At 42.9% G+C, this 13015-nt stretch overlaps 1 protein-coding gene across 1 annotated transcript in view; it reads left to right on the top strand.

Moving 5' to 3' along the window:
* The window catches only part of MYO1H (myosin IH), a 209884-nt gene that overhangs the window by 49666 nt on the left and 147203 nt on the right, over positions 1 to 13015 (top strand). Inside the window, exons 8-10 of the mRNA XM_069759473.1 lie at positions 2240 to 2311; positions 2558 to 2677; positions 5665 to 5732. Of these exons, the coding sequence (XP_069615574.1) occupies positions 2240 to 2311; positions 2558 to 2677; positions 5665 to 5732 (260 nt within the window). The remainder of the gene's footprint in view (positions 1 to 2239; positions 2312 to 2557; positions 2678 to 5664; positions 5733 to 13015) is intronic.

The following is a 13015-nucleotide window of genomic DNA, read 5'->3' as shown; positions in this document are numbered from 1 at the left end:
CCGCAGCTGGGAAGAGAACAAAAAAAGAGGCAGAGGACTGGGACAGGGGAACACCTGATGGACCAGCTTCCTGGTCTCCAGTTTGTGTGGCAGGCCCACTTGATGCAGCGCTGCTGGATGGCTGGGACGGGTCCGTGGCTGTCTGATGAAGGACCGCTCTAGAATCAGGGTCAAGAGTGCTGCTCCATGTGCTGTGAAAAAAGAAGAAAAAAAAAATTAATACCAAACATTTACAAAACGCCAACTCCTGTGGAATAGAAACATACAGATTATCGCAATGCAACACAACCTAATACACAAAAAAAAACTTACGTTCTCTGGGCAAGGACCAGTCTAAAAAATGCCAGAATGCGGTGGTATTTATATTTTCGGATCCTTGCTCCCGAACCACTAGGAACCCGGCTCTCTTGATGAAGGTCTTTTTTGAAGCGATCCTTCATCGAACGGCAATGTGTTTTGAATTTGAGCACTGTTGAAAAAAACAAAAACAATGGTTAGACAATGGACTTTCGACCGTGATCACACATCTGTGTGTGATGAGAGAAACTCCTGAGAGTTTCTCTCATCACACACAGTTGTGTGATCACGGCCAAGGTCACTGCTGCATCACACTGCATTGCAATACTTACAAAATGCATTTCGGACCTGAGTCGGGGCATTGTCCCAGCCATCCCACATCGCTTTGGCCACCTCATTCCATAGCCGCCGGATCGTCACGTTGTCCGAGTGCTGCGGAACCCGGGTGTCCCACAATGGGACTCGCTCATGGACCAGGGAGATTAGGAGGATGTTTTCAATGAGGTCGTCATCCCGTTCTGGAACCTTAAAAATAAAAAAAGACATTAATGTTGAAGAGATTAACATGAGGAAAAGAAAGAAAACAGAGACAAAAAAACTGGCATGAATATTGAAAGTCAAGAAAAAAAAAGGAGTCAAGAAGAAAAAGGTAAAGAAAGAGGAAAGTAAATAATTGAACATTCAAGAATAGTAAAGTGAGGATACAATAAACAGTCAGCCAGGTATACTTACACGCTGCCGCCTTGCCACCCGACCGTGAACCCGCTGCTCCTGCTCAGCCTCTGCCGCAGTGGAAGAAGTGCTCTAAAAAAGGGAAAAAAAATTGTCACATGTGTAGATGTGACAGTGAATACTTACCAATCTGAGGAGGTGAGTACTCACTTCACTGACATGTTCGGCTTGTGCAGGCCCAGGACGTTGCTCCTCCTCCAGAAGAAGATGACATTCTGATGCATGCAGAAAGAAAAAAATGGCAGAAATTAGGACATATAGAGACAGAAAATAGAAAATAAAGATATTGGCTTCGATACTCACATTGTTCAGAGTGTTGATTCTTCCCAGGTTCCTGCGCCTGTCTGCTCTTGTTCCCAGCCTGCTGAGTTGTGGACTGCAAATGCCCACTCCCTCCTTTTATCAGTTTGTATGTGGGGGGTGGCTAATCAGTGTCTAGACATGTTTTCCTGTGGTGCAACGCATGCGTTCACAAATGCAAGCAAACGCATGTGCTTGTGAACGCATGCGTTCACGTAGACAGTAATGCAATTTTTTGCTGCATTCCTTCCGCTAACAACCGCATGCGTCATCTGGGGTCATTACCGCAAAGCATTACTGGGACCGGAGCATCACAAGGAGCAGGAAAAGCTGCCGGGGACGCCGGAAGGTGAGAATATCACGATTTTAAAAAAAATTATTTTTAACATTATATGTTTTTACTATTGATGCTGCATAAGCAGTATCAATAGTAAAAAGTTGGTCACACTTGTCAAAAGCGGGAATGGAGCCGGAAATGCTGCAGGCAGCGTTTCCGGGTCCGTCACAGAATGACGGCACATCGCTAGTGCATGCCCAGTATGGCATGCGTTGGCGATGTGCCTGGTTACAGGGTTAATGGCAGCGTTAACGGACTGTGTTAAACCGCGTTATGCCGCGGTGTAATGCAGTCCGTTTAACGGACTGCTAAAATGCTATGTGGGCGCTGACTGGAGGGGAGTATGGAGGTGGCAATGACTGGAGGGGAGTAGGGAGGGGCCAATTCGCGGCCAGACTGTGCCTGTCGCTTATTGGTCGCGCCCAGCCGGCCACGACCAATCAGCGACGCGGGATTTCTGTGACAAACAAACAGACGGAAGTGGATGTTAGACGATTATATACATAGATATATATATCTACTGTATATAAAAGACTAAGTGAATAAGGTTTGCTTTCTTTTTTCTTATTGCAGCTTCTTGGTGTTCCGGTGTCCATTTTACAAGAAGCTCTAACGCACAAGAAGATTGAAGCTAGATCTGAGCAGGTTTGTTTTCTCAAGTTATGTGTTAGATTATCATTCTATAGTTCTTTCTATTAAAGGGATTATACAGGACTAAAGCCTTTAACTTGCTGATCAAACACTAATTGTATTGACAAGCAGTCCAGTAAACAGCAGATCGAAAGAATCAGGGGTTTCTCTGTCTCTACATTATGCTGCTCTCAGATTATGTAGCGAAGACCTGCTGACAGATTCCCTTTAATAATCTCAGGTATTTATTGTCACCTCCAGGTTCTCAGCCCTTTAAATTTAGAATTGGCTTACTATGCCCGTGATGCCCTTGCCAAAGCAATGTATGGGAGATCCTTCAGCTGGCTTGTTAACAAAATTAATAGGTCGCTAGCAAATAAGGTAAAACTCATAGCATTAATCAAATGTTTATGCTTTTCATGTTACATAAATTATCTTTTTACTTTCCTATATTACTTTCCTATATTCTATGATCAAAAGTACTTTTTATAAACTTTCTTATTAGTGATGAGCGAGTGTACTCGTTGCTTGGGTTTTCCAGAGCACGCTCGGGTGGTCTTCGAGTATTTGTAACTGCTCGGAGATTTAGTTTTTGTTGAAGCAGCTGAATGATTTACGGCTGCTAGCCAGCCTGAGTACATGTGGGGGTTGCCTGGTTGCTAGGGAAGCTCCACATGTATTCAAGCTGTCTATCAGCCATAAATCATGCAGCTGCATCAATAAAAACTAAATCTCCGAGCAGTCGCAAATACTTGGAGACCACCCAAGCGTGCTCTGGAAAACCAGAGCAACGAGTATACTCGCTCATCACTATTTCTTATTTATTATGATTGCTAATATAGTGCCAACATATTCCACATCACTTTACAGATATTGTGACTAGAGATAAGCGAATTTGCTTGGGTTCCCTCTTATTTGACTAGCTATAGCGCTTGCCGAATAAGCTGCAGAGGGAATCCGACTTCTTGTATCGCACCAGCCGATCAGCTGATTGGCATCACAGTCACGACACATGCATGGAGAGCCTGTTTGTTGGGCTCTCCGTGCATGTGTCATGACTGTGACACAGCCGCGACACATGCAACTGCGGCGCCGATCAGCTGGTCGGCCGGCGCGATCCAAGAAGCCGGGTTCCCTCTGCAGCTTATTCGGCAAGCGCTATAGCTAGCCAAATAAGAGGGAACCCGTGCAAATTCGCTCATCTCTAGTTGTGATCACTCCCAATTTACATTCCCTATCAGTATGTCTTTGAATGTCGGAAACAAACTGAGTATCTGAAGGAAACCCACTTGAACACAGGGAGAAGGCACAACCTCTATCTAGAAGTTGCTGGGATTTGATTCCAGGACCCAAGTACTGCAAGGGAACCGTGTTAACCACTGAGCCCCTCATGCTACTCTCGAAGCAGAATATAAACTGGAATTATAAAATGAGAGACTCAGTGGTTTGATGGAAAGTTAGTCAGACAACACGTTAAACCATAGCAGGGTATATTAGTTGACAAAATGCTATAGTTTCAGGCCTTGCCAGTAGTAGAGTATTGAGATCTTGGTGGTAAAATATCTGTACCTATGGTGACAAAGTGGTGTACAAAAAAATGTTTAGTCCTTCTGATATAGCTGTAGATTGTCCAATCCCCATTGGCCAGCAGCAACTCACTCTTCCCATGTGAAATTTACTGTTAGGCCATGTTCAGATGTAGAGACTGGCCTAGCAGCTACCTTAAAGGGACTCTGTCACCTGAATTTGGAGGGAACAATTTTCAGCCATAGGGGCGGGGTTTTCGGGTGTTTGATTCACCCTTTCCTTACCCGCTGGCTGCATGCTGGATGCAATATTGGATTATGTACTACGGAGGATAGAGAATTAACTTCAATCCAATATTGCAGCTAGCATGCAGCCAGCGGGTAAGGAAAGGGTGAATCAAACACCCGAAAACCCTGCCCCTATAGCTGAAAATTGTTCCCTCCAAATTCAGGTGACAGAGTCCCTTTAAGGTACATTAAACAATATCATTTTCCATTACAGTGGTCTATGGCCGATGCATGAAAGTGGGGGTTCTAACTCTTACCTGATGGATTCCACATCTCTTATTTTGATTAGCTGCCTTATGCAAAGTCACATGCGCGACATACCGCAATTATGATGTTGCGCCAGACTGGCAAATCAAAAGAAGAGCTGCAGATGCTGGAAAGTCCGAGGCGGTACTCCCACTTCTGTGTAGCTCCTGCTCTGTAGCATTACTGTGGTTTGTGAAAATCACAGCAAAAAATTGATATTATCACAAGTAACATTTGACGTGCAAAGAATGGTAGTGACTAATAGTTTACATGATCAAACAATAGAGTGAGGCGATTAAACTAGTATGTTGAAAATACGGTGAGCTGAGCAGCAAATTCGAAGTTCCCCAGTTTTTTTATATTGGAAGAAAGGCTGCGTATATAGTGAACATTGCTGTGATTTTACTGCAACTCATGAGTAACCCAGTGTCATTGACAAGTTTTCGTCTAAATGTTCTGCTTTAGGAGAAAATTGAGTGACTATAGATAATTAGTGTAACCCAAAATTTGCATATTTTTTAATTCGGATGAAAAGGTGTTGGAATGGTTGCACGGGGACCATTGAACTATACAGGGATCAAAATTTTCTAATGGCTGTCTTGGATGAAGTTATTTGAAAGAGAGAGTTATATGGTGGCAGTAGAAGGGAATAAATAGAGGCAACTTACGATATGTTCTGCGGTAAATGGTTGCTGGAGGTGGCCTTGGGGAAGTGGGTACACTTTTCCATGTTTTTATATTGGGCTTGCTTTTTTTGTTTTTGTGTTTCTCTCTGTTTCCTGCTCTCAATATATAATAACAATTAACCAATCACAAAGTGATCATATTTTTCATCCTCCTCTATAACGGATCTCTGCAGCAATCCCTTCAGTGCAGCAAAGGGAGAAATAGAGTAGCTGTAACATGAGCGATCTTGCCAAACATCCTGTTATGTTCTTGTACATATCAACAGCTCTGTCCTTTGTCATAAAATATTTAGCTCCTAAACGCTGAGGATGCTGGTGTGACCTTCTGGAGCCATGAAATGCAATAAAATATTCATATCATTATGGCTTACATTTACACTACTTGCTTCTAAACAGATGATAAACGTGATCTATTTAGAAATTGGTTATAAGTAGATTAGAAATTGCAAAGATGACAATTTTGGTGATTTTACTTTTTTATATACTGTATATTGCTAGAATTTGGTGGTATATTTAATATAAATGTGGTATTTATACAATACAAATGTTTATGATAAACATGTTCTATTACATTATGATGAGACTTGATTAATTAATTTTACCATGTAATTGGAATTAACAGGAGCCACCCAAGAAAACAGTAATAGGACTTCTGGACATTTATGGCTTTGAAGTGTTTGAAATAAACAGGTAAATTTCTCACTTCTCTGATCCAATATACAGTAATATCATTTAATATGATCCTCCCCCCCCCCATGTATAATTTGCATTCTGAGATTGGAATTTTGTTCAATGTCCAAGAAATCACTGGTCCGTTAATAATGTTTATATTTTTTTTTTAAATACGAAAAATGTACAGTAAAGCGTATATGTATTAACTGTAGTAGCTTTATGTCATGCTTGGACTCCAGTGAGGACTCTGAAAATCTTGGTTGAACTGCGCTATTAATGTTTCCTTATGGGAGAAAAGGTCATAGGTAACCTTGCAATAAAAAATTATTGGAATTGCAACAACGGTAATATTTCATTGGCAATGTCATAGTGAGGAGGAGCCCTGGTGCTTAAACGAAACCCGCCATCTCCAGAAATGAAATAGCGTTTCAACGATTTCTGCCTGCCTTACTGGAACAGAGGCTGAAGGGAGAAAATGAAGGTATATCCTCCCAGAACAGGCTGTCAGTGAATGTGCACTCTCACTGTGTAGTGAGCAGTGACTGTAACATCTCCCTGCTCCGCTCTGATGACTGGAGGTGAGCGGCTGCACAGTATACCGTATTTTTCGGACTATAAGACGCACCGGACCATAAGACGCACCCCAAATTTGGGGTGAAAATTGCAGAAAAAAAGATTTTTTATAACATGGGGGTCCGTCTTATTGTCCGAATTTACAGTATCTTATGGCGGTGGCAGAGCAGGGTCACAGGAGGCAAGGTGGGGTGATGCTGGGATGAGGAGGTGCTGGGATTAGAAGGTGCTGGGATGAGAAGGTGCTGGGATGAGAAGGTGCTGGGATCAGGAGGTGCTGGGATCAGGAGGTGCTGGGATCAGGAGGTGCTGGGATGAGAAGGTGCTGGGATCAGGAGGTGCTGGGATCAGGAGGTGCTGGGATGAGAAGGTGCTGGGATCAGGAGGTGCTGGGATCAGGAGGTGCTGGGATCAGGATGGTGCTGGGATCAGGAGGTGCTGGGATCAGGAGGTGCAGTGAGAGGTATGGCGTGAGAGGGGTCCCTGGCGTACCATGCAGGCTTACCTAGGTGGCAGAGGTGCGGTGGCAGAGGTGCGGTGGCGGGGGTGTGGCAGCAGAGGAGGCGCAGGAAGCGGGGTCCCTTTCCCCGGTATGGTGATGCAGCAGGCCCGGTATGCAGCAGAGCCGGGTGAATCCTCTTGTTATCGGTGGGCGCGGCCATCTTCCTGAGGCCGCGCGTGTGCAGATGAAGCGCTCTGCTCCCGGGGCTTCAGGAAAATGGCCGCGGGAGGCCGCGCGTGCGCAGATGGAGATCGCGGCGGCCATTTTCCTGAAGCCCCGGGAAGCAGAGCGCTCCATCTGCGCACGCGCGGCCTCCGGAAAATGGCCGCCACCACCGATAACGAGAGGATTCACCCGGCTCTGCTGCATACCGGGCCTGCTGCATCACCATACCGGGGAAAGGGACCCCGCTTACTGCGCCTCCTCTGCCGCCACACCCCCGCAACCGCACCTCTGCCACCGGACCTCTGCCACCGCACCTCTGCCACCTAGGTAAGCCTGCATTGCGACTATTAGACGCACCCCCCATTTTCCCCCCTTTTTTTGGGGGGAAAAAGTGCGTCTTTTAGTCCGAAAAATACGGTATATAACTTTATTTTCCGCCTATACCCGCTGCTCCAATAAGGTAGCTAGGCATGGTATAAATATTGTGGTATAAAAAATATATCTGGATTTATCTGTATTAATAAAACCGTACGTTTGGCCAGCAATAGATGCAAAGAAACTACAGAAGGTGCATATCATAACAATTGGAATGCAACAGGAAAAAATGTATATGACACAAAATGTGTGAAAAATGAAGAAAAATAATTGTATGCTTATATCGAGGCTCAGACTCCAACGAAAAATTAGAAATAAATCAATAATAATGACACAGTGTATCTGAAATGGATCTATAAGTAGGTCATCATACCCCCAAAAGGGTATTTATATATATATATATATATATATATAATTGCACCTACAAGTGCAGATAGTACATGAAAAATAGTCATTCCTATATGGAAAGGGAATGACAATCTAATAAAATACAAGATCTTATTGGCACACAGAGAACTTAATGGAAAGTATGAGATCTCCTCATCAGTGCACACATATTGCCACAGTGCACAAACGTGCTAATGTGCAAATGCTATTAAATATTACAGTATTATGGTGATATAAATTTAGGATCGAGGGCGCAAACATTTTTTATGAAGCAGAATAGTCTTTCTACTCCAGCATAGTGACCGACTTATAGATCCATTTCAGATACATTGTGTCGTTATTATTTATTTATTTATTTATTTATGTTTTATACCTCTTTAACTTGATCTCGGTTTTCTCGTTTCTGTTGTTTATATTGTAATTTTGCTGAGGGTCTTTTCCTTCTTTCATTTATGCTCCAATACACATACAATGGGGAAAATAAGTATTTGATGCACTGATGATTTTGCAAGTTTTCCCACCTACAAAATAATGGAGAGGTCTGTAATTGTTATTGTAGGTACACTTCAACTGTGAGAGACAGAATCTAAGAAAAAAATCCAGAAAATCACATTATATAATTTTTACATAATTAATTAGAATTTTATTGCATGAAATAAGTCTTTCATACAATAGAAAAACAGAACCTAATATTTGGTATAGAAACCTTTGTTTGCAATTGCAGAGGTCAGACATTTCCTGTAGTTCTTGACCAAGTTTGCACATACTGCAGCAAGGATTGTGGCCCACTCCTCTTTACCGATCTTCTCCAAATCATCAGGTTTCAGGGCTGTTTTTGGGCAATATTGAGTTTCAGCTCCTTCAAAATATTTTCTCTTGGGTTCAGGTCTGAAGACTGGCTAGGCCACTCCAGGACTTTGAATGAAATGCTTCTTACAGAGCAACTCCCTAGTTTCCCTGGCTGTGTGTTTTGGGTGCTTGTCATTCTGAAAGACCCAGCTACAACCCATCTTCAATGCTCTTGAGGGAAGGAGGTTGTTGGCCAAAATCTCGCAAAACATGACCCCATCCATCCTCCCGTCAATACGGTGCAGTCGTCTGTCCCCTTTGCAGAAAAGCTTCCCCCACCATGATTCATGGTTGCGATGGTGTCTTAGGTTGTACTCATCCTTTTTCTTCATCCAAACATGGTGAGTGGAGTTGATACCAAAAGTTCTATTTTGGTTATTTCTGACTATATGCCCTTCTCCCATACCTCCTCTGGCTCATCTGTGTAACAGCATGGGAAACACTGGTGCGGTGGCTCTTATCGGTGGTAATGCTACTGCCGGAAAGACCGTTGGTCAGAGCTCTGCGGGATCATGCTGTTAGATGTCAGCGTGACCCCACAGCTGTGACTGTCACCCGCAGTAATGCTACCGCTGGTACTGTCAGTCACAGTGCTGCAGGATCATCCTGGCAGATGTCAGCGTGAACCCTATTATACTCACCTTAACACCCAATTCCGATCCCCTTGCCTCCTAGAAATAATGTAAAATAATAAACCAACATATACTCACCTTTCCACCATAGTCCAGGAAATCCGAGTGTCCCACGGCGATCTCAATGCGTAGAACAGTCACATCGGGAGATGTGACCGCTCTATCCAGTGATACACTGACAGGAGGTAATAGCTCCCGCAGTGTATTACTGTGCTGTTGTGAGAGTTCACCGGAGTTCATCATCTCTGGTGCTCGCACTTACAGAACCACTGTGTGAGAACTTTCCCACGCAGCAGTGGTGCCGTAAGGGAGATCACTGGAGCTGATCAGCTGATGAACTCCAGTGAACTCTCTCACGGCAGCTCAGTGATACACTGTGGAAGCGATTACCTCCTGTCAGTGTATCGCCAGCTGTCTTTAAGAGCAGTCACATCACTGATGTGACTGCTCTCAAAGTGATCAGGATCGTCATGGGACATTATGGATTGTCTTCTCGGCAGACAGGTGAGGAATATTGAGGTTTATTATTTTATTTTTGTTGCAGGAGACATTGGCTTCAGTGGATTAGGCGTTCGGTAAATATGTTCCAAAAATAAGACCAACGGCCTAACTGTGTGACGCTTCCAAAACAAGCCACAAAAATCCTAAATATGAAAATGCGGAAGCACACATCACAGATATAATGCATAAATACTTTATTAAAGGATAACACATTTTATCCACACATAATAAAAAATAGAAAACAAGATATAAAAAATGGAGATGCACATGCAAGATCACAGCAAAATGCAGGTACAGCCCCACCTCTCTGAGTAAATCTCAAACTTTATAAGGAGTATATATAGGGCTATTCCATATATCTGTTGTGGCCAGTTGATCTAACTAACATACCACATTAGCGGCTACCAATGAAATCATGACAGAGCTGTATATTACGGTAATAAGTGCCAATGCACATTAATAAGCTTCTCACAGTGTCCTGTCAATAGATAGCCATTCATAAAGAGTCAAACATCACTACCACATATACAGTAACCAGCTGAGCCCGACTCCGTAATATATATAGAGGTAAATAAATAGAGGTGATACATGACCTGTATGAGCTGTGAGGATCCCCAACGCGCGTTTCGCGTTAGCTTCGTCCGGGGGTTGCTAATGTGAGTGTTAAAGTGCAGAGTTTATATAGTTGTACCTTCATTGGTGGGTGCGGCGTGGTAATGGCGCTCGCGTTTCTGAGCCGGGTCCCGGCGCATGCGCAGGTCGGCGTCCTCGTCACTGTTCCGCTTCCCCGTCTGACGCGTCAAGGCGGGGGGCGGAGCCAGCAGCGTACCAGACGCGTTGCCACGGCAGCGCGAGAAATCAGCCAGAGACGGAGCGCACTCACCGCACTGGAGTGTGCTGATGGTACGTGTAAGTATGGGAAGCACTGAGGGGCAGATCTGGAAGGAGATGGGGACAATTGGTTGATATCAAAGTGTCATTCAGAGTGTGTATCGTGTTACTGATTGTGTAAACCCCCCTGGTGCGCGTGATCCCCAGGTCGCATCTAACCGCAGCTAATAGGCTGTAGTCTGTATTGGGGCGATCTAGGTGCAGAAAAGTCACTGAATTATATACATAAACTAATGCTAATTTCTATAACCTATAAAAATTAAAAGTTAGCCGTTGGTTAATTACGGCATGAAGTGCAAAAAGTGCAAAATACTATATGACATCCAATAGCCTCTAAGATGTCATTGGTGACAGAGAGCGTGTGAAGTGTTACTATAAGTGATATATCTAAATAGTGAGTATAGTGGTAGATTTGGCAGCTCCAGGTCACATATCACCCACTTACAGCAAATATACTGTAATTAGTATAGAGGCAACCATGGTATATAGTTATAAATATGTAAATACATTAATAGGGTAATGGTGCAAGTAAGAAATATTTATATAAAATATATATGTACAAAAAAAGGAGCTAAATCCTTTGAATATAAAATTAAGTACACATAAAAACAAGTGATGAATAATTACTGAGTGACATCACACTTAATGTCCCCATAGGTCTTTTCTCTTCCATTGGTGTAGATCTTCTTTTTTCTTTTTTCTTTTTTCCTTCTCCTTCGTGCAAAACTAGATGTTGATGTGTGGTTCTTATCTCTTCCAAAGGATACCAATGGTCAAGGCCACCCCATAGATACTCATCCACCAATAGGAATCTAAATATAAACTAAAAAAGATCCAATTAAAATACAAGTTAAAAACATATAAAGAGCAATAAACCATAAAAACAAAATACAAAATACAGAAACACACACAAATAAGTACCTAAAGAAAAGGGGCAAAACTAAGCTTCTCATTCAACCCTTTTGGCTGTATGCAGTCAATCTTTTTTATCCATCTGGTTTCTAGCTGCGCTAGTGTTCTTTTCCAGTTTCCACCTCTCTGATCTATAAACACCTTGTCTATGCCTTAGTAGTTTGGCTTCACAATCATGATATCTTTTAAAATATCTCGCTACTGGCTTCAATGTTGACATGTCGGTTGCGTCTTTTGCATTTATAATGTCTCTGTAGTGCTCTCTGACACGAACTCTGAGTGGCCTTGACGTTAGGCCCACATAAATTTTGCCACAGGGGCAGCTGGCATAGTACACCACACCAATTGAGTTACACATTATATGCTGTGTGATGGTGAATAGCTTTGTTCCGTCACTTGATTTAAAAGTTGATGCTTTCTGCATGTTGGGGCAAGCTATACAGTCATTGCAGGCGAAAAACCCCCATTTAGGACCTTTTGAGCCAAAAGCTTTCCCTGGGTCTTCACCCGGATGATAACTGTGCACTAGCATGTCTTTCAGATTCTGTGATCTTCTATAGGTGATAGATGGTACCTTGCTAATGTGTTGAATCAAGACTTGATCTGTTTTCAGTAATGCCCAGTATTTGTTAAGGGCCGATCTCATATCATTCCATTTTTCATTGTATGTAGATATGAACCTTATCATATTGTCCTGTTTGGTTGTTTTGATCCTTGGTTGTAGAAGTTTAGTTCGGTTTTCCACTGCTGCTCTATTACGTCCCCTCTTGATGCTCCGGTTTGAATACCCCCGATCTCTAAACCGTTTAGTTAGGTCTTCAGCTTGTCCTTCATATAAAAGTTCATTGGAACAAATCCTTTTAATTCGTAGGAATTGTCCTGTTGGTATGGAGTTAATTACTTGTTGGGGGTGGGAGGAGGATGCGTGAAGAAGTGAATTTACAGCAGTCTTCTTACGAAACACATCAGTTTGCAGTACATCCAAAGGGCCCTTTGAAATAAGAATGTCCAAAAACTCAATGTCAGTTTGGCTGTAGTTACACGTTAATTTAACATTGATGTAATTGGTGTTTAATAAATTAACAAACGTAAGGAGTTCTTGCTCCGTCCCCTGCCAGATCATGAGAATGTCATCTATAAATCTGGCCCAAAATAGGACCTTTTCTATATCCGCTATCGGGTTTGTGAAGAAGATCTTCCTTTCCCACGCCCCTAAAAATAAATTTGCGTACGAGGGGGCGAATGCCGCCCCCATCGCCGTACCTTGTTTTTGAACATAGATGGTATTTTTAAAGATGAAATAGTTATGTTCCAGTGCAAACTTAAGTAGCGAAATCAAAAACTTGGTGAATTCTATGTCATAATCAGACATGGTTAAGAACATCTGAGTTGCCTGTATCCCATCCTTATGTTGGATTGACGTATATAGTGACTCTACGTCTAACGTAACGAGCCACATGTCCTCCTCCATAGGTATGCCCTCTATCTTACCAAACACATCTCCCGTGTCTTTG

This window comes from Ranitomeya imitator, chromosome 1 (assembly GCF_032444005.1).
Source record: "Ranitomeya imitator isolate aRanImi1 chromosome 1, aRanImi1.pri, whole genome shotgun sequence".
In the NCBI taxonomy this organism is placed as follows: Eukaryota; Metazoa; Chordata; class Amphibia; order Anura; family Dendrobatidae; genus Ranitomeya; species Ranitomeya imitator.
The sequence above is the reverse complement of the archived record's forward strand: the minus strand, read 5'-3'. Positions and strand labels throughout refer to the sequence as shown.